At 51.1% G+C, this 21775-nt stretch overlaps 1 protein-coding gene across 1 annotated transcript in view; it reads right to left on the bottom strand.

Moving 5' to 3' along the window:
• Positions 1–1271: 1271 nt before the first annotated feature.
• anxa6 (annexin A6) overlaps positions 1272–21775 on the bottom strand; it is a 52238-nt gene continuing 31734 nt past the window's right edge. Inside the window, exons 11-25 of the mRNA XM_055642811.1 lie at positions 20998–21056; positions 19786–19908; positions 18877–18935; positions 18484–18562; positions 16448–16529; positions 15313–15407; positions 14199–14312; positions 13208–13298; positions 12523–12602; positions 9104–9157; positions 6754–6847; positions 5845–5940; positions 4432–4490; positions 3123–3245; positions 1272–2204 (exon numbers count right to left, since the gene is read on the bottom strand). Coding sequence (XP_055498786.1) covers positions 2145–2204; positions 3123–3245; positions 4432–4490; positions 5845–5940; positions 6754–6847; positions 9104–9157; positions 12523–12602; positions 13208–13298; positions 14199–14312; positions 15313–15407; positions 16448–16529; positions 18484–18562; positions 18877–18935; positions 19786–19908; positions 20998–21056 — 1268 coding nt within the window. The 3' untranslated portion in view covers positions 1272–2144. The remainder of the gene's footprint in view (positions 2205–3122; positions 3246–4431; positions 4491–5844; positions 5941–6753; positions 6848–9103; positions 9158–12522; positions 12603–13207; positions 13299–14198; positions 14313–15312; positions 15408–16447; positions 16530–18483; positions 18563–18876; positions 18936–19785; positions 19909–20997; positions 21057–21775) is intronic.

Below are 21775 nucleotides of genomic sequence, written 5' to 3'. Positions count from 1 at the left end.
ATTGGGGAGAGGGGTCTTATTGGTTGCATTCCCCAGCCATGTGACCTCAGATCTCCTCTGTTCTCCTCTACCGTGGCGGGGGTTTTGGGACGGGACAGACTGAAAGACCACGGGGTGGACCACACGTATTTGGGAAAGAGGGAGAGGAAGGTACACGGGATTCCCAACCAGAGGATGAGACCTGGGTCTTGGTGGACTCCCAGTAGGAGGAGATGGGACCGTGCATGGGTGGAACTTTGGACGACAGGACAAGGAGGAGGAGAAGGTCAACCAGCCATTGAGGAGCGTTGGTCGATGGTCAAGATTTGAAGACCAACAACCAACCGGGTCAGGGTTCTAGTGGAACCATCAAGGCCGTGATGCTCCGGGACCAGGGCTGGACAAGTCCATGGGCACCAGGATCCTGGGTGGACATGGACCTCCTAAGAAGATGTTGAGATCCCAGGACATGGAGCATGGGAAACGAGTCCACCATGATGGAGACTTGGTCTCTGCCACATTGTTGGTCTGGGGTGGGGTGGGGAGGGACGGAGATGGGCAATGGTCTCTCTTCCCCGGCTGAGAGCTGGCTCTGCTCCAATGGAATGGCCCCTTGACCTCTGGGACCTCTTTGGTGATCAAGGAGGGGACGCCACAGTGAGAGGAGGACAACCCTCCTAGTCTTCACCGCCACACAACGCCAGCAGCACCTTGCCGTAGTCCCCCGAGGTATCGCCCTGGGAAGGAACAGAGAGGGGGAGGCTTTACACACGTCCACACTCAGCCTGGGGCTATGCGAGGCCATTCAGCCCATTTTATCAATGCTGGCTCTTTGCTAAGAGTTGTTCAACTCTTTGAACCTGCGCTCAAATAGTGGAGTAGCATCGATGGACCGAGTGGCCTAATTCTGCTCCCATGACTTTTGAAGAAGTTCATATCATAGGAGCAGAATGAGGCCATTCAGCCCATCGAGTCTACTCCACCATTCAATCATGACTGATCTATCTTTCCCTTTCAACCCCATTCTCCTGCCTTCGCCTTGTAAATACGCAATGACTTTGCCTCCTCAGCCGTCTGTGGCAATGAATTCCACAGATTCACCATCCTCTGGCTAAAGAATCTCCTTTTTAAAGGTACGTCCTTTTATTCCGAGGCCGTGTCCTCTGGTCCTAGACTCTCCCACTAGTGGAAACATCCTCTCCACATTCACTCTATCCACTATCCAGTAAGTTTGAGAAAAGACCAGATTCATTTCTTGGCATATAAAGAAATAGAAAAGAAGAGACAAGGAAGGTGGTTCGTGGGGTTTATTTGAATCTTTTCTTTTTATAAAATAGGACAAGCTGAATGGAAGGCAATGGAGCATTGAAGGGAGCGCAGATCCGTGCAGGAGAGAGCGGTGGAGAGACCAGCTGGCATGAGGAGCATTGGGCCGAGGTGGCACCTCCAACGTCTACCTCCGTCCGTCGAGGTAACGAGAGGTCCAAGGGTCCATCGATGGTAGATGAAGGATTGGGGGGTGGTCTTGTTGGTTGCATTCCCCAGTCATGTGACCTTAGATCTCCGCTGTTCTCCTCTACCGTGGCGGGGGTTTTGGGACGGGAGAGACTGGAAGACCACGGGGTGGACCACACGTATTTGGGAAAGTGGGAGAGGAAGGTACACGGGATTCCCAACCAGAGGATGAGACCTGGGTCTTGGTGGACTCCCAGTAGGAGGAGATGGGACCGTGCATGGGTGGGACTTTGGACGACAGGACAAGGAGGAGGAGAAGGTCAACCAGCCATTGAGGAGCGTTGGTCAATGGTCAAGATTTGAAGACCACCAACCAACCAGGTCAGGGTTCTGGTGGAACCATCAAGGCCGTGATGCTCCGGGACCAGGGCTGGAGAAGTCCATGGGCACCAGGATCCTGGGTGGACATGGACCTCCTAAGGAGATGTTGAGATCCCAGGACATGGAGCATGGGAAACGAGTCCACCACGATGGAGCCTTGGTCTCTGCCATATTGTTGGTCTGGGGTGGGGTGGGGAGGGACGGAGATGGGCAATGGTCTCTCTTCCCCGGCTGAGAGCTGGCTCTGCTCCAATGTAACAGCCCCTTGACCTCTGGGACCTCTCTGGTGATCAAGGAGGGGATGCCACAGTGTGAGGAGGACAACCCTCCTAGTCTTCACCGCCGCACATGATCAGCAGCACCCGGCCGTATTCATCCGAGGCATCGCTCTGGGAAGGAACAGAGAGGGGGAGGCTTTACTCACATCCACACTCAGCCTGAGCTAGGCGAGGCCATTCAGCCCGTTTTATCAATGCTGGCTCTTTGCTAAGAGTTGTTCATCTCTTTGACCCTGCGCTCAAATGGTGGAGTAGACTCGATGGACCGAGTGGCCTAATTCTGCTTCTATGGCTGTTGAAGAAGTTCATGTCATAGGATCAGAATTAGGCCATTCTGCCCATCGAGTCTACTCCACCATTCAATCATGGCTGATCTATCTTTCCCTTTCAACCCCATTCTCCCTGCCATCTCCCCAGAAATTTATATCTATCAAGAATCCGTCAATCTCCGCGTTAAAAAGATTTAATAGGAATCTAAGGGGCAATGTTTTCACACGGAGGGCGGTGAGTGTATGGAACAAGCTGTTTGAGGACGTAGTTGAGGCAGGTCCACCACAAATTTTCCAGAATTTTCCGATCTCGACCTCATCGGGACTTCCGCGGCTGATCGGCGGGTTGAATTTGACCGTTGCGTACGGGGCTCTGTAACTCTAGCCCGGCCAGAACCAGCAGATCCGTTCCCCATAGTCAACGTCCGTGGCCGACTTTGCGGCCTGGTACCCCGACCCCCCTTGGCGGCCATTCCGGTACCGTTGGGACTCCTCTCAGAGGCCATGACCTCTGTTGTTCTGGCATAACGGATAATCCAGAAAGGCTCTGGAACCAAGCGTGCCGGAAAATCACTGGTGGACCTGCATAATAACATTTAACAGACATTCGGTCAGGTACATGGAGAGGATAGGGTTAGAGGGATATGGGCCATATGTGGATAGGTGCAACTCATGTAGATGGGGCATCTTGAACGGCATGGGCATGTTGGACTGAAGGGCCTGTTTCCGTGCTGAATGACTCCACGAGTCGATGACTCACCTCGATGAAGGAGTAGAGAGAGGCCTCGTACATCTCCTTGAACTCGTGCCTGACATTCATCAGATCTATCTCGCTCCTGGACAGCAGGATCCTGGTCAGTGTCCGGTCATCTGTCCCAGCTCCCTACAACAACACACCAGGTGAAAGAAAGGTTTTGGTCACCATGTGGTGGGAAACATGTTGTCAAGTTTGTCAAGAGTATCTGAGCTATAGGGAGAAGTTGGGCAGGCTCAGACTATTTCTCGGAGCACAGGAGGATGAGGGGTGATCTTGAAGAGGTGTACAAGGTCATGAGAGGAATTGATCGGGTAGACGCACAGTCTGTTGCCCAGAGTAGGGGAATCAATGACCAGAGGACATAGGTTTAAGCTGAGAGGAGAAAGATCTAATAGGAACCTGAGGGGCAACTTTTTTTACACAGAGAGAGGGGGGTGGATGGAACCAGCTGCCAGAGGTTGTAGTTGAGGCACGTCCTATAACATAGTTTAAAATACATTGGACAGGTATATGGATAGGACAGGTTTAGAGGGATATAGGCGAAATGCAGGCAGCTGGGACTAGTGTGGATGGGACATCTTGGTTGGCAAGAGCAAGTTGGGCCGAAGGGCCTGTTTCCGTGTTGTATGACTCTCTGACTCCACGGCCCAGAGGTAAACTTTACCCTTGCACGGAAAAGCAAAAATTCACTTTCTCGTCCAATCCCAACACACTAGGGACAATTACAGAGTTTAGTTTAGATAAGGAGCATAGCATGGAAACAGGCCCTTCGGCCCACCAAATCCACGCCAACCATCGATCACCCACTTAGCACTAGTTCGCCCTGACGCGAGGGCCCAAATGCTGCCGGCTAAGGGAGCCAAGATCGCCCCGTCAACGGAAAGCTGGAGGCCTTTCTCACCTTCCATCACAGTGAGGAATTTGGAGGAGTCACTGTGGTGGATGTTTATGTTAAAATGTATTTTGTATGTCCTGTTGCTTTTTATTGGTATGACTGTATGGCAAATGAAATTCCTCGTATATGTTGCAAAACATACTTGGCTAATAAAGTATTATGATTATCCCACCTTCTCAACCACTCCCTACACTCTAGGCAACAATTTACAGAGGGCCAATTAACCTACAAACCCGCAGGGCTGTGTCTCTAGGATGTGGGAGGAAACCGGAGCACCCAGAGGAAACCCACGCGGTCATAGGGAGAACATGCAAACTCCGCACAGACAGCACCCGTAATCAGGATCGAACTCGGATCTCTGGCGCAGCAAGGCAGCAACTCTACCGCTGCGCTACTGTGCCGCCCATTGCATATTACCTTCATTGACTTGTACAAGCGTTCTGCAAAGAAAGATGCTTTGTTCTTGATAGAACGCACTAGGAGAGAGAGAGAGAGAGAGAGAGAGAGAGTGAGTGCAGTGGGACACACCACAACTTGCAATCATACTTCATCATCTAAAATTCCCGATCGCTGAAATGTTAGCAAATCCAGTTGACCTCAAATCACACACAGGAAGAGTATGGACGTCATGTTGCTGCTTCCTTGTACTTTGGGGTATTATGTGCACCTGGTCAAAGAAGTGTGAAATCGCACACCTCCAAACTCAAGGACAGCTTCTTCCCAGCGGTTGAATTGCTCAGGCAATTGAACCATCCTCTCACCAACTAGAGAGCGGCCCTGACCTCCCATCTCCCTCGGGCTATCTTTCATCGGACCTCACTGGGCTTCATCTTGCACCAAACGTTATTCCCTGTGTACAGCTTGATTGTAATCATGTATAGTCTTTCCGCTGACTGGATAGCATGTAACAACATAGCTTTTCACGGTACCTCGGTACACGTGACAATAAATTAAACTAACCCTAACCCTAACCCAATCCAAACTAAACTAAACCAAACCAAACATCACGGGAAGGGTGTGGGGACTTTGGAGAGGGTGCAGAGGTTTACCAGGATGTTGCCTGGATGAGGGGTTAGTAGCTACAGGGAGAGGTAGGACAGATTTGGATTGTTTTCTCTGGAACGCCAGAGGTTGAGATAGAAATTAGGAGAGGCATAGCCAGTCAAAATTTATACCCCAGGGTGGAAAAATCAAACACTTGAGGGTATAGCATTCAGGTGAGAGGGTCAAAATGTAAAGGAGATGTACCGGGCAAGTATTTATTCACACATAGGGTACAAGAAAAGCCTTTGACCATACCATGGTACTTGTGACAATAAACCAAAATGACTGGAATCTTGAGCAAAACACAAAGTGCTGGAGGAGTTCAGCGGGTCAGGCAGCATCTGTGGAGGGAAATGGATATGGACGATGTTTCGGGTCGAGACCCTTCATCAGCTTGGCTGGCACAATGAACCGCAGATGCTGGGGTATGGCAAAGATAGACACAAAGTGCTGGAGTAACTCAGCGGTTCAGGCGGCGTCTGTGGCGAACATGGGGAGGCGACGTTTCGGGTTGTGACATTTCTTCAGACTGATGGAGTAGGGAGGGGAGAGAGCTGGAAGTGAATTGGGGCAGGACAAAGCCTGGTGAGTGATAGGTGGAGTTATAGAATCTTGCCTTTCAACTACATATGATCACATAGTGGCCCTGTTTCCACCAAGAAGCGCAAGGCTGACACCATTATATGCAGATGCTGAACTCTGGCTGAACAACTTCTAATCTTGTGTGTGGACTCGACAAGAAGAAGGAAACTACATATGATGGCTGGTGTTGGAATAAAAACTCACCTATGGCAATCAGTCCGAACAGAAGGTCTCCTGACATCTCGTTCTTGATAACTTGTTCAATGTCCTTGTTGGTCAGCTTAATGTAGTCCTGAAACACTGAAAGATAATCCATCCCATGAATCCTCGATTAACCTGGAGTTAAACAGAGCTTTCAACGCAAATTTGGCATCTGAAATATGCTGGGATTTGTTTTAATTTGGAGATTATAGCAGTGAACAGGCCCTTCGGCCCACCCAGTCCACGCCGACCATCGATCACTATTTCACACAAATGTTATCCCACTTTCTCATCCATGTCCCTACACACTAGGGGCAATGTGAGTTAATTAAACTACAACCCTGCACGTCTGTGGAGTGTGAGGGGGAACTGGAGCACCCGGAGGAAACCCACGCGGTCACAGTGAGAACGTGCAAACTCCGTACAGACAGTGCTGCTGCCTCACAGCGTCATAGACCTGGGTCCTTGGTTTGATAGAAACATAGAACTTAGGTGCAGGAGTAGGCCATTCGCCCCTTCGCGCCTGCACCGCCATTCAATATGATCATGGCTGATCATCCACCTCGGTATCCCGTACCTGCCTTCTCTCCATACCCCCTGATCCCCTTAGCCACAAGGGCCACATCTAACTCCCTTTTAAATATAGCCAATGAACTGGCCTCAACTACCCTCTGTGACAGAGAGTTCCAGAGATCTTGATCCTGACTACAGGTGCTGTCTTTACAGAGTTTGTAGGTAATTGTAACGGGGGGGGGAGGGGGAGAAACGGGGGGTAGGGGGAGAGACGGGGCAGAGGGGACAGGGGGGGAAGGGAGAGGCGGGGGGGAGGGGGAGGGGGAGGGGGGGGGGACAGGAGGGGAGAGACGGGATGGGGAAGGACGGACGGCGGAGAGGAGCCGAGCGGAGACTCACCCCTCCTGAGATGCGGGTAGCTTCTGGTGCAGAGGATGCTGATGAACTTGGACTCCATGGAACACGATTCCTCATCACTCGAGGTGCACAATTCCTGGTGGTCGGAAGAGCGTGCGATTACGGCCACGTTTGGGGAGACCCATCGGATCAAGGTGCCCTGTCACCCCCTCCCGCCCTCTCCCCGCTCCTCCCGACTTCTCCCCGACCCCTTCCTACTTTTCCAAACACCTACCCAGCCCTAACCTAACCCTTCCCAACCCCGCCCCAAGCACTCCCACTGCCTCCCAACCCCTATCCCAAGTATTCTCAACTCCGTTGAATATCTCCCACCTTCTCCCAACGCGTCCCAACTTTTCCTATCCCCCTCATCCCTTTTAAACTCTTCCCAACCACTACCTCCCGCCCCATCGCACCCCCTCCCCTCCCTTGCGATCATCTTCAAAACATGTGGAGACCATTTGGTCCAAGAGCTCCCCCTATGGGGGTGAAACCCACACTGTCCCCATCTCCCTTTCCCTCAAGCCTTCATCAGTCACAGTATTGAGTATAGAAGATAAGAGGACATGTTGCAGTGGTATAAGACGTTGGTGAGGCCACATTTAGAGTAGTGTGTTCAGTTTTTGGCACCATGTGGTTGGAAAGGTGTTGCCAAGCTGGAAAGGGTGCAGAGAAGATTTACAAGGATGTTGCTAGGACTCGAGGGTCTGAGCTACAGGCTAGAACTATTCCTTGGAGCGCAGAGGATGAGGGGTGATCTCACAGAGGTGTACAAAATCATGAGGGGAATAGATAGGGTGAGTGCACAGAGTCTGTTACCCAGAGTAGGGGAATCAAGCACCAGAGGACACAGGTTTAAAGTGCGAGGGGAAAGATTCAATAGGAACCTGGGGGTAAATTAATTTTTATATTTATCAATGTTTTCATTCATTAACACAAAGGTTGGTGGGTGTATGGAACGAGCTGCCAGAGGACGTAGTTGAGCCAGGTGCTATAACAATGTTTAAAAGACATATAGACAGGTAGATGGCTAGGGCAGGTTTAGAGTGATATGGGCCAAACGCAGGCAGATGGGACCAGTGTCGATGGGGCATGTTGGTCGGCATGGGCAAGTCGGGCCTTGCTGTATGAGTCCATGACTCTCTGCAAGTCGAGTGATCTGACCTCAACTTCTCTGCATGGAACTTGCACTCGCGCTAACACAAGACCCACCCTCTCTACTTACCAAGTAACCTGTTATAAGCTGATGTGAATGCATTAGAGAGAGAAGAGAAAAGAGAGAGACACATCTGTCACATTAGCAACAATTCAACTGGCATACAAGAGGGATACAGAGAGACCTGCATTGCTATAGCGCCAACAAGAATGTCCCAAAGCAGACACAACACAAAAAGGACACAAAGTGCTGGAGTAACTCAGCGGGGCAGGCAGCATCTCTGGAGAACATGGATCGGTGGCGTTTCGGATCGGGACCCTTCTTCGGCCAGTTGCTGAGCAATACGTCAGTGACTGTGAACGGCAGACAGCATGGGGGAGAGAATCACAGACGGACATCACTGCCAGCAAAGACCAACATCACCCCCTGCTGACGTCACACGGAAAATGCCGGAAGCTCTCGGCAGCTCACTCACCATCTACATGTACAGACCCAGGCTCTCCAAGGCCATTTGTTGCCAGCACACATTTGTCCTGGTTAGGTTTAGTTTAGTTTAAGCTATAGTTTGTTTAAATTTGTTTAAGTTTAAATTTTACAAGTAGATTAAGTTTAGTTTGTGCATTTTGATGTTTAGTTTTATGTTTAATTTTAAGTTTTAGTTTAAGTTTTAGTTTTAGGTTAACTTTAAGTTTTTAGGTGAGTTTACTTTAGAGCTACAGTGTAGAAACAGTTCCCACCGACTAGTAATCCCGTACACTAGTTCTATCCCACACGCTGGGGACAATTCATAGAAGCCAATCAACCTACAAACCCTGTACGTCTTTAGACTGTGGGATAAAACCGGAGCACCCAGAGAAAACCTACGGGTAACAGGGAGAACATGCAAACTCCGTACAGACAGCACCCGCAGTCAGGATCAAACCCGGGTCTCTGGCACTGTTAGGCAGCAACACTGCGCCACCCACTTTTCTTTCTTCCAGTTCCCCTCCCGCCCAGAAACAGTCTGAAGAAGGGTCACAACCCAAAACGTCGTCTATCCATGTTCTCCACAGATGCTGCCTGACCCACTGGGTGTTTCCAGCATTTTATCCCAGGTTTCTGTCATCTGCCATTTAAAAAAATAATAATAATCAGGGCCCCTCTCCTGCATTTGTTGGGCGTCCTGGATTAAATTCTGCAGCTGAGCTGCGATAGTACCTTTGCGTCTTCCATAGCACGGGCCAGATCTGCGTCCTGTTCCTCTCGATTGCCCTAATGAAGAGACAAGAAAGAGAAGCAAACCATCAGAACATCCTTAAGGCAACAGTAACAGCATGGAACTGGACAGCACAGAAATCGCCTTTGGCCCACAACGGCTGAAGTTGAGGCTTATTATTGTCACGTTCACATGTCATCAGAGCAGGTAACCTGGGCATCGACCCCTCCCTCTGCAACTGGATACTGGACTTTCTAACCAACAGACCCCAGTCTGTGAGGTTAGACAAGCACACCTCTTCAACCCTCACCCTGAACACCGGCGTTCCTCAGGGCTGTGTGCTGAGCCCCCTCCTCTACTCCCTCTTCACCTATGACTGCACACCTGTACATGGTACTAACACCATCATCAAGTATGCAGATGATACAACGGTGATTGGCCTCATCAGCAACAACGATGAGCTGGCCTACAGGGAGGAGGTCCAGCACTTAGCAGCATGGTGCGCTGACAACAACCTGGCCCTTAACTCCAAGAAGACCAAGGAGCTCATTGTAGACTTCAGGAAGTCCAGAGGCAGCACGCACACCCCCATCCACATTAACGGGACGGAGGTGGAACGTGTTTCTAGCTTCAGGTTCCTGGGAGTCAACATCTCCGATGACCTCTCTTGGACCCACAATACCTCTACTCTGATCAAGAAGGCTCATCAGCGTCTCTTCTTCCTGAGGAGACTGAAGAAGGTCCATCTGTCTCCTCAGATCCTGGTGAACTTCTACCGCTGCACCATCGAGAGCATCCTTACCAACTGCATCACAGTATGGTATGGCACAAGCCGTGTCTCCGACCGGAAGGCATTGCAGAGGGTGGTGAAAATTGCCCAACGCATCACCGGTTCCACGCTCCCCTCCATTGAGTCTGTCCAAAGCAAGCGCTGTCTGCGGAGGGCGCTCAGCATCGCCAAGGACTGCTCTCACCCCAACCATGGACTGTTTACCCTCCTACCATCCGGGAGGCGCTACAGGTCTCTCCGTTGCCGAACCAGCAGGTCGAGGAACAGCTTCTTTCCGGCGGCTGTCACTCTACTCAACAACGTACCTCGGTGACTGCCAATCACCCCCCCCCCCCCCCCCGGGACACTTATTATTATTATTATTTTTTTTTTTAATTCAAATCGTTTGCTATGTCGCTCTTCAAGGGAGATGCTAAATGCATTTCGTTGTCTCTGTACTGTACACTGACAATGACAATTAAAATTGAATCTGAATCTGAATCTGAATCTGAATCTGAGGAATGGATATGGATCACGTGCAGGCAGAGATTGGCTTAAGTTGGCATCATGTTCAGCATGGACATTTGTAAATTCATAAGTTCTAGGAGCAGAATTAGGCCATTCAGCCATCAAGTCTACTCCACCATTTAATCATGGCTGATCTATCTTTCCCTCTCAACCCCATCCTCCCGCCTTCTCCCAGTAACTCCCGGCACCCATACTAAACAAGAATCTGTCATTCTCTGCCTTAAAAATATCTAATAATTGGCCTCCACAGCCGTCTGTGGCAATGAATTCCACGGATTCACCACCATCTAGCAAAATAAATTCCTCCTCAACAACTTTCTAAAGGTACGTCCTTTTATTCTGAGGCTGTTCCCTCTGGTCCTAGACTCTCCCACTAGTGGAAACATCCTCTCCACATCCACTCTATCCAGGCCTTTCATTATTCGGTAAGATTAATTGATTTCCCCCCTCATAAACTCCAGCGATTACAGGCCCAGTGCCATCAAATGCTCATCATATGTTAACCCAATCATCCCTGGGATGTTACTTGTAAACCTCCTCTGGACCCTCTCCAATGCCAGCAACGAAGGTACAGTGAAAAGCTTGGCTTAGTGTGCTATCCAAATAGAAGAGATAATATCACACACAAATGCAGTCAAGTCAAACTCGAGTACTATAGGTAGAGCAAAGGAGAAGATTCAGAGTGCAGAATATAGTTCTCAGCGGTGTAGTACATCAGTTCCATATAAAATATCATTCGACTATTTAGAAATGGTGCTATCCTTACAGGTAGATAACATGATGCAAAGACCAACTCATATCTGCCCGCACATCATCAATATCCCTCCATATGCATGTCATAGAGTTATACAGCACGGAAACAGGCCCTTATGCCCAACTTGTCCACGCCAACCAACACGTCCCATCTATACTAGTCCCACCTTCCCACATTTGGCCCTTTCCTATCCATGTACCTGTCCAAATGTCTTTTAAATGGTGTTATCATACCTGCCTCAACTACCTCCTCTGGCAGCTTGTTCCATACACCCACCACCCTCCGTGTGAAAACGTTGCCTCTCTGGTTGCTATTAAAACTTTCCCCCCCTCACCTTCAACCTATGTCCTCTGGTTCATGCTTCCCCTACTCTGGGTAAAAGACTACGAGGTGATCGTTGGTCAGCGTGGATTCGGCGGGCCAAAGGGGCTGTTTTCATGCAGTATCTCTTTAGAGATACAGAGCATAAACAGGCCCTTTGGCCCACCGAGTCCATGCTGACCTTTGACCGTCCATTAGGTTTGCCAACTTTCTCACTCCCAAATAAGGGACAAAAGGTCAAAATACGGGACAAATTCCCGATGGCAATTCATTGACCGACTTGGCCGTGGCTGGGTGAATGATGAGTTGGCCCGGGTGCTGGACTGCACACAAAGCCCAGCCGGAGGGCCAGCTGAGGAGTTTTGAGTCCGGCACCCCATCCAACTCATGAACGGATGATCGGCCATGAGAAGGAGGGGTGGTGGTGTCGGCGCTAGGCAAAGGTTCGAAGGTCGCACAGCTGGCCGGGCTGCCGACCGACGGGGCCACGGGCGAGGCGCTGCTGCTGCTGCACTCCATGGGCTGCACTACGTCGGGACGGGTGAGGCGGGGACGGACGCGGCGCTCCGACCCGACAGTCCCCTCGACCCGAGCAGTAGCAGTCAAATACGGGACAAGGGCGATCCCGTACAGGACAAACCAATTTAGCCAAAAAAAACGGATGGGATGTCCCAGCTAATACGGGGCAGTTGGCAACCCTACCACCCATTCACACGAGTTCTGGTGAACTGGATGTACAGGTTTGTAGGTTAATTGGCTTCTGTAAATTGTGAATTGTCCGTAATGTGAAGAATAACACTAATGTACGGGGTGATCAATGGTCGGCACGGACTCGGTTGGCAGAAGGGCCTTCCACGCTGTATCACTGATGTAAACTAAATTGAAGTTTGAAGGTTGACCTTAGTGAACTGGTTTGTCACTCGACAGGGGAGAGATGATGGGTTGACTGGGCTGTTGTGACTGGGCTACAGGCAGCAGGAGGTAGGTTGGAGCACCTGAGCTAGTCTTGGACTCAGAGGCCCATGGTGCAATCTTCACTCTTCCCATACCTGAACCAAGCAAATGAGGAGCCTCTTGAAGTGACCAGACGTATCAGAACCCAAGTCATCCTCTAAGCTCGTGTGATAAACTGCAGAAAGAAAACAGAGATGTTAGTGAGACATCAACAATAGACTCTCTCGCCAGCCACCGATTTTAGAGATACAGCACGGAAACAGGTCCTTTGGCCCACCGAGTCCCCACAGACCAGTGATCATCTCTTTCACACGCACTATCCTACACACTCAGTACAATTTACAGAAGCCAATTAGCCTACAACTCTAGGTCACCAGAACTAGTGTGAACAGGTGATCGATGGTCGGCGTGGACTCGGTGGGCTGAAGGGCCTGTTTGCACACTGTATCTCTTTAGACTTCGGACTTTAGAGATACAGTGTGGAAACAGGCCCTTCAGCCCATAGGGTCTGCGCCAACCAGTGATCACCCCGTACGCTAGTTCCATCCTACACAATAGGAACAATTTCAAAGCCGAACATCTTACAAATGTAGGAGGAAACTGGAGCATTCGGAGAAAACTATGGGGTCACAGGGAGAACGTGCAAACTCCGTACAGCCAGCATCCGTAGTCAGGATCAAACCCGGGTCGCTGGGGTTGTGAGTCGGCAGCTCTACCGCTGCGCCACTGTGCTGCTGCCTTACAGGGGTAGGTTGACCCAGGGCCGCAGTGACCACTCACCCTCTTGGTATGCCTCCTTGATGTCCTTTATCTCCTGGTTTGTCCTTGTGGTGAGAATTTCAATCAACACCCTCTCATCAGTGCCAGCACCCTGTACGAGACAAGAACACAGGGTGATCGATGGGAGGCTATTTGGCCCTCCAAGCCTCGTGCTGTTCCATACCATTGTGGCGTAATAATGCAAACTCTCTGGCCTAGAACCAATGTCAAGAGTCTAAAACGTGGAGTGTTGCGTGCAGTTCTAGTCGCCCCATTACAGGAAGGATGTGGAGGCTTTGGAGAGGGTTTACCACGATGACAGACACAAAATGCTAGAACAACCCAGCAGGTCAGGCAGCATCTCTGGAGAACATGGATAGGTGACCTTTGTTAGGGCTCTTCTTCAGACTACCAGAATGCTACCTGGATTACTGGGCATCAGCTACAGGGAGAGGTTGGACAGACCTGGATTGTTTACTCTGGGACGCCAGTGGTTGAGTGGAGACCAGATAGAAGTACATCAAATTATGCGAGGCATAGATAGGGTAGACAGTCAGAACCTTTTTCCCAGGATGGAAATGTCAAATACTGGAGAGCACAGCTTTAGTTTAAAGGTAATGTGCGGGGCACATGGTGATGAGTGCCTGCATCACACTGCCAGGGGTGGTGGTGGAGGCAGATATGATAGTGGTGTTGAAATGGCTTTTAGATAGACACATGGATATGTGGGGAATGGAGGGATATGGATGATGTTCAGTTTGTAGAAGGGTCCCGATCCGAAACATCACCCATCCTTTCTCTCCAGAGATGCTGCCTGACACGCTGAGATACTCCAGCACTTTGTGTCTTTTGCTCATTACTCAATCCTCTGACTGATGAAGGGCCGATGATGCAGCATCTGCAGTTCCTTGTTTTTACCCTGCGTTGACCTTGGCATCATGTTGGGCACAGATATTGTGGGCTGAAGGGCCTGTGCTGTACTGTTCTAGGTTCGATGGTCATGTCCACTCACCTTCATGGCTTTTTGGAGCTGCTTGGCATCGTAATGGGCGGGGGTCATCATCAGACCCAATAGTACACGCTGGAGATTCCCTCCCACCTCCGACTTCAAATCCGCCATCAGATCCTGTGGGAGGTGGAGCACGGCAGTGAGAGGGTGGACAGGACAGAGTGCGGGACCAGAGGGAGCGGCATCAATACCAGAGGGTAGAGGGCCTCAAAGCTAGAGGGCACAGGACTAGAGGGCACAGGACTAGAGGGCACACAAGCGGGCGCAGGACTAGAGGGCGCAGGACTAGAGGGCGCAGGACTAGAGGGCGCAGGACTAGAGGGCACAGGACCAGAGGGCACAGGACCAGAGGGCACAGGACCAGAGGCGCACAGACTCAAATAGAGACACAGCCCTGCCCATCACACAAACCAACCTCACTTCCATTGACTCCATCTATACTTCACGCTGCCTCAGCAAGGCCACCAGCATAATCAAGGACCAGTCTCACCCCGGTCACTCCCTCTTCTCCCCTGTTCTGAGGCTGTGCCCTTTAGTTCTGTGCCCCGTAGGTCTGTGCTCTCCCAGAAAAGACCCGTGCAGGTTTGTAGGTTAATTGTCCATCTGTACATTTGTACATTGCCCCAAGTGTGTAGGGAGTGGATGAAAAAGTGGGATAACATAGAACTAGTGTGAACGGGCGATCGATGGCCAGCATGGACCCGGGGGGCCGAAGGGCCTGTTTCCAGTCTAAAGGTAGAAAACAAAGAAGCAGAAACAAATGGCGGACGCTGGTTAAGGCAAAAAAGGATACAGAGGGCTGTAGTAATCCAGCAGGTCAGGCAGCATCTCTGCAGAACATGGATAGGTGATATTTAGGTTTGAAGAAGGGTCGCAACCCGAAAAGTTGCCTATCCACGTTCTCCCAAGATGCTGCCTGACCCGCTGATTCACTCCAGCGCCGACCAGCGATCACCCCTTGACACTAGTTCTATCCGACACACCAGGGACAATTTACACAAGCCAATTCACCTACAAACCCGCACGTCTTTGGGGTGTGGGAAGAACCCGGAGCGATGGAACCCGAGTCTCTGGCGCTGTGGGGCAGCAGCACTACCTGCTGCACCACCGTACCTACCCGTCCCAGCTGGGATTTGAACTGCTTCCTCAGCTGCTGCCTCTGTGCGTTGCTCCGGTATGGAATGATATTGATGAGGGTCTCCTCATCGGTACCTGGGGCAAGTGAGCAAAGAGGCCACGTTAATCTTCATCCCAGTTCCCCAGAGAGACGCGGTCACGGCTAGACAGGGTGGTGAAGGTGGCAGTCATGGCTAGACAGGGTGGTGAGAGGCGGTCACGGCTAGACAGGGTGGTGAAGGTGGAGGTCACGGCTAGACGGTGGTGAGAGGTGGTTACGGCTAGACAGGGTGGTGAGAGGCGGTCACAGCTAGACAGGGCGTTGAAGGAGGCTTTTGGTCCTTCATCAGTCAAGGGATTGTAATGAGCAAAAGACACAAAATGCTGGAGTAGCTCAGCAGGTCAGACAGCATCTCTGGAGAACTTGTACAGGTGACGTTTCGGGTCGGGACACACAACATGGCCAAATATGTTGGGGTGATCAGGAGACACAAAGGAACTGCAGACGCTGGAGTCTGGAGCAAAACGCAAAGCACTGGAGTAACTCAGTCGGTCAGGCAGCATCTCTGGAGAACATGGATAAGCAACGTTTCATGTCGGGACCCTTCTTCAGATTGATCGTAGTACACAGTTTACACGGAAGGTGGTGGGCGTATGGAACGAGCTGCCGGAGGGGGCAGTTGAGCCAGGTACTATCGCAACGTAACATTAGCCCGAGCTATAGGGAGCGGTTGGGCAGGCTGGGACTTTATTCCTTGGAGCACAGGAGGATGAGGGTGATCTTACAGAGGTTTGTATGATCGGGAGGGCTAGGATAAATGTCTTTTACTCAGAGTTGGGGAAGCGAGAACCAGAGGTCATAGGGTTAAGTAGAGAGGGGAAAGATTTAAAGGGACTTGAGGGGCAACTTTTATTACACAAATGATGGTGGGTATATTGAAGAGGTTGCCAGAGTAGGTAGTTACTATAACAACATTTATCAGACATTTGGACAGTAACATGGATAGGACAGGTTTAGAGGGATATGGGCCAAACGTGGGTAGGTGGGACTAATGTAGATGGGGCATGTAGGTCGGCGTGGGCAAGCTGGGCCAAACGTCTCTACAGAATGTTCCAGAAGCTTATCCAGCTCTGACCTAGTCCTTTCATCGCTTTGCGAAGAGCCTTTGTGTCGGCCTCTACGTTGAAGTCCGCGGCTGGTCTCACCGTCCCTCTGAGCTGTGGCACAGTGACACAAAGAGAGGTAGGTTAGAGAGAAAGAGAGGGAGCAAGAGAACGAGAAAGAGAGAGAGAAGGATGAGAGTGAATGAAAGCGAGAGAGTGGGGAGAGGGGTGGAGAGAGAGAACTGAGGTGAAGGGATAGTTGTGGAGGGACAGAGGAGGAAAGAAGAGGGGGGGTGAGCTTAGGAAGAGAGAAGTGCAGAAGACCCTCAGCCCCTGTGCATGCAGAGAACGCATCGGCCTACCCGTGGATGGATCCCTGGGCAATATCGCTGGGCACAGGAGGGGTGTTAGATATGTGATATGTGCACCTTGTGAATCCCTCTTGTTTAACAATAACCCATGGGGCACTAGGGTCCTGGTGTGTAACAGTGTGTATGGAACGGGCTGCCAGAGGAGGTAGTTAACGCAGGAACCATCACAACGTTTCAAAGACATTGGGGCAGGTACATGGATAGAAAAGGTTCAGAGGGATGTAGGCAAAACACAAGCAGGTGGGACTAGTGTAGATAGGGCGTTGGTCGCTATGGGCAAGTTGGGCCGAAGGACCTGTTTCCATGCTGTGTGACTCTCTGAGACCTCTTTCTTGATTAGTAAGGGTGCCAGGGGTTATGGGGAGAAGGCGGGGGTATGGGGTTGAGAGAGAAAGATAGATCAGATGTGATTAAATGGGGAAGTAGACTTGATGGGCCGAATGGCCTAATTCTGCTCCTATGGCTAATGAACTTATGACAGTTTGGGCATTTCCACAAATACCAGTGCGAGCACTAGAAACAGTGCTAGTTCGAAAATTAGCACAAGCACTAATACTATCAGTACGATTACGAACAACAGTACTACTACTAGTACTAATATTAGCACTAGTACCAATATTACCAATATTAGCACTAGTACTAATACTACCACTAGTACCCGTACACGGACCCAAGATACAGGCAAGACACGTGTGTTAATTTACGTAAAGACCAACTTTTGGAAAGACCGAATTCTGGAGCGAATTGTTGGGGGTGAGAGGCGGAAACAGGAATCTCTTTTGACGCCAATGAGCGTGTGTAGACACAACACACAGCCAGCGGGTGGAGAGGAAGCTTGCGGGTGGAGACAGCGTTAGTGCGGAGGGAGCAGCGGCTGGGTTGCAGGGTGGTCTCGGTGTCCAGTGCACCCAGAGTGACCCACGGAGACAGTCAGAGAGCAGGGTTAGTGGCACAGGGGAACACAAACCAGATCCCTCACCCAAAGAGACAGCAACTCCACAAGTGTCAGCGATATTATACCGTGACTCCGTCATCCGGGTCAACAACCTAATCCAAACAACGACACTATCCCTTTATCCTTAGATAGACACAAAAAGCTGGAGTACCTCAGCGAGTCAGGCAGCATCTCTGGAGAAAAGGACTAGGTGACATTTTGGGTCGAGACCCATCAGACTCAACCCAAAACGTCTCTTGACCCGAAACATCGCCTATTACTTTTCTCCAGAGATGCTGCCTGACCTGCTGTGTTACTCCAGCTTTTTGCGTCTATCTTCGGTGTAAACCAGCATCTGCAGTTCCTTCCTACACATAGAAACAGGTCCTTGTGCCCACCATATCCACGTTGGCCATTTCACCCATCTACATGAATCCCACTTGCCTGTGTTAATTCCATACCCCCCTCTCTCTCTCTTTCTCCAGAGATGCTGCCCGACCCGCTGAGTCACTATCTTCAGTATTCACCCAGCCTCTCCAATCCCTTCCTGCACAACCTTCACTCCATCCACCCACCAGTCAATCCACCCAACCTTCTTTCCCGATTACCTCCAGCTTGCAGCTGGATCAAAGGCCTCCACCTGAGTGTTGCCATCTCTTTGTCAGTATTGAGTGCTTTGTAGAGTGGGTCAAAGACAAGCATAGGTGAGCAGCCGGCAGGGAGGGAAGCTGGGGCAGGGGCAGGGGTGGGGTGTGAACCAAACCTCAACCCTGGCGGTGGCACTGAGCTCCCAGATCTGATAGGCAACCTGAGCGGCTTCAGGGAAAAATTCACCCGCAACGCTGCAACGTCAAGCAAAGAGGACAAGGTGAGAGGCCCGGACGAGGGGGGCTGAATCCCAAACCAAACGGGGAAGGGACGCATTAGTTGGGGGGTGGGATGGGAGGAGGGGGGGGCAGGGGAGGAGGAAGCGGGGGGGGGGTGGGGGGATGGGGGGGGAGGGGGGTATGGGAGGAGGGCGGGGGGGGAGGGGGGTGTGGGGGTGTGGGAGGAGGGGGGTAGAGGAGGAAGCGGGGAAGGGTATGGGTGGGGAGGGTGTAGATGACAGGGGTGTGGGTGGGGAAAGGGGGGGTGGGGAAGGGGAGAGGAGACTCACTCATCGTCTCCGCCGCACAGTCGGAGCAGCGCTCGCTTGTAGACGCCGGACGTGTCACTCTGGAACGATAAGAGACCGGTGAGAATCACAGAGGCAGCAGCACACCTCCCCTCCCACCCTCGGCCGCCACTCATCCCCTCCCCATCCTCCTCCCCGCAGCACCACAACTGGCCCTTCGGCCCACAATGTCCATGCTGTACACAATGCCGTTAAACTGATCTTCTCTGCTTGTAATTAATCCACAGGAGAAGGCCCTCATGCCCACAATGTCACTGCCAAACATGGTGACCTAGATGCTAAGTTAAACCAACCACCTTTAGATTTTAGAGATACAGTGTGGAAACAGGTGTTTCAGCCCACCAGCCGAGTCCAGGACGACCAGCGATCCCCGTACACACGCTCCTACACTTTGTGTCTTTGTTTGCAGATGCTGATTGATACCAAAGTTAGACACAAAGTGTTGGAGTAACCCAGCGGGTCAGACAGCATCTCTGTACAACAGTATAGGTGGTGTTTTGCGACCCTTCTTCAGACCAGGACTGTTCTATGATCTTGGCATCATGTTTGGCACAGGCATTGTGGGCTGAAAGGCTTGTTCCTATTGGTTAATTGCAGGCAGAGGAACTCAGTTTAACTTGGCATTGTTGACAGCAGGAACGTTGTGGGCCGAAGGGCCTGTTCCTGTGCTGTTCTATGTTCAGTTTAGTTTTGGAGACACAGCATGGACACAGGGCCTTGAGCTCATCGAGGCTGTGTTCTCCATGGGTTGGGAGTCTCTCTCTGCCCTTGCCCTCGGACTCAGACACACGGCGGAAGCCCCCAGACTCCCCCCTTTCCCCCGCGTCCCCACAAGGCCTAGTGCGGGGCACTGACTATAGCAGACCCCATCCCCAGTAGCTGGACACTTACCCGGATCATACTGTGCAGGGACTTCTCGTACTTCTTACGGAACTCCTCACGGATGTCCAGCATGTCCACCTCGGAGCGGGACACCATGATCCGGATCAGAGTGTTGTCCCGGGTGCCCACACCCTGCACGGGGGTGAGGAAAGGGATTGGATGGGAATTGGGGAGAGAGAGGGAGAGAGTGAGAGAAGGAGGGGGGGAGGTGGAGGGGGAGAGAGTGTGAGAAGGAGGGGGGGAGGTGGAGGGGGAGGGGGAGGGAGGAGAGGGAATGGGAGATAGTTCATGAGAATGGGAGAGAAGAGGATGGGAAAGGGGTAAAGAGAGAGGTAGAGAGGAGAGAGGGAGAGGAGGGGAATGAGAGGAGAAAGCTGAGGGGAGATATCTAAAACTAAAGGGCTCAGCCCAAAGTAGAAGTCAAAGATTTAGAGGTGGTACAAGGAAAACATTTCTCATCCAGAGGGGGTTGGAATCTGCACTGAATGCCTGAGGGGCTGGTGGAGGGAGAGGGGTCAGTGTCCAGCCAACACCCTGAACCACCTGGGATGGGGAAACCTAATGACCAGTTTGGGAATGCTGGGCCAAAGTGCCTGTTCTTCTTCATAGAAACATCGAAAATAAGTGCAGGAGTAGGCCATTCGGCCCTTCGAGCCATTCAATATGATCATGGCTGATCATCCAACTCAGTATCCTGTACCTGCCTTCTCTCCATACCCCCTGATCCCTTTAGCCGCAAGGGCCACATCTAACTCCCTCTTAAATATAGCCAATGAACTGGCCTCAACTACCTTCTGTGGCAGAGAGTTCCAGAGATCCACCACTCTTCCTTACAACTTCCTCTGAGGAATTAGTTTGATTTAGAGATACAGCACGGAAACAGGCCCTTTGGCCCACCGAGTCCATGCTGACCATCGATCACCCGTTCACACTAGTTCTATGTTAGCCCACTTTCTCATCCACTCCCTCCACACTAGGGGCAATTTATAGAGGGCCAATTAACACACAGGGACAGGTCTTTGGGATGTGGGAGGAAACCGGAGCACCTGGAAGAAACCCACGCAGTCACAGGGAGAACGTACAGACAGTAGCCGAGGTCAGGATGAATCCCGGGTGTCTGTAAGGCAGTAACTCTACTGCTGTGCCACTGTGCTGTACTGCTGTGCCATATGGCTCCTTGACTTGCTGAGTGAAGCTTCTTTGAAATTAAAATCCCATTACCTTCATTGCCTTGAAGAGTCGAGAAGCCAAGTATTCCGGAATGTTCCTGGCACATCTGACTGTGGGACACAAGAAAAAAAGTAAGGTTAAGAGTACGGGTTAGTACGAGTGTAAATTATGGGGAGAAGGCAAGAGAATAGGGTTAGGAGGAAGAGATAGATCAGCCATGATTGAATGGCAGAGTAGACTTGATGGGCCGAATGGCCTATTTCTACTCCTATCACTTATGATCTTAAGAGGAAGTTTACGAGAAAGATCATGGGACTGATTTGGTTAATGAGTCACGTGACTCTCACATTTTTGTCAGCTGCTTCACCGGCGTCTGATAATTCCACAGCCCGTGATGTTAGTGCAGTGTCCATGTGATCATAGAGTCAGAGTCACAGAGTCACACAGCACAGCACAGAAACAGGCCCTTCGGCTCAAGTTGCCCACGCCGACCAACATGCTCCGTCGACACCAGTCCCACCTGACTGCGTTTGATCAATGCTGTGGTGGATGTTTGTGTTAAATTCTATTGTGTATTGTGTGTTATTTTTTTAAAGTGTATCGCTGCTGGCAAATTCATATCACTGCACTTTCGGGTGCATGTGACGAATAAATTTGAATTTGACTTTGGCATTCACTCTTTCTATTCCTCTCATGATTTTGTACACTTCTATAAGATCACACCCCCCTCCCCCCCGTCCATCCTGCGCTCCAAGGAATAAAGTCCGAGCTTGCCGACTTCTCCCTGTAGCTCAGGGCCTCGAGTCCTGGCAACAGCCTCATGAATCTT

This window comes from Leucoraja erinacea, chromosome 11 (genome assembly GCF_028641065.1).
Source record: "Leucoraja erinacea ecotype New England chromosome 11, Leri_hhj_1, whole genome shotgun sequence".
NCBI classification, from domain to species: domain Eukaryota; kingdom Metazoa; phylum Chordata; class Chondrichthyes; order Rajiformes; family Rajidae; genus Leucoraja; species Leucoraja erinaceus.
This window is presented reverse-complemented; position numbering and strand designations above follow the sequence as displayed.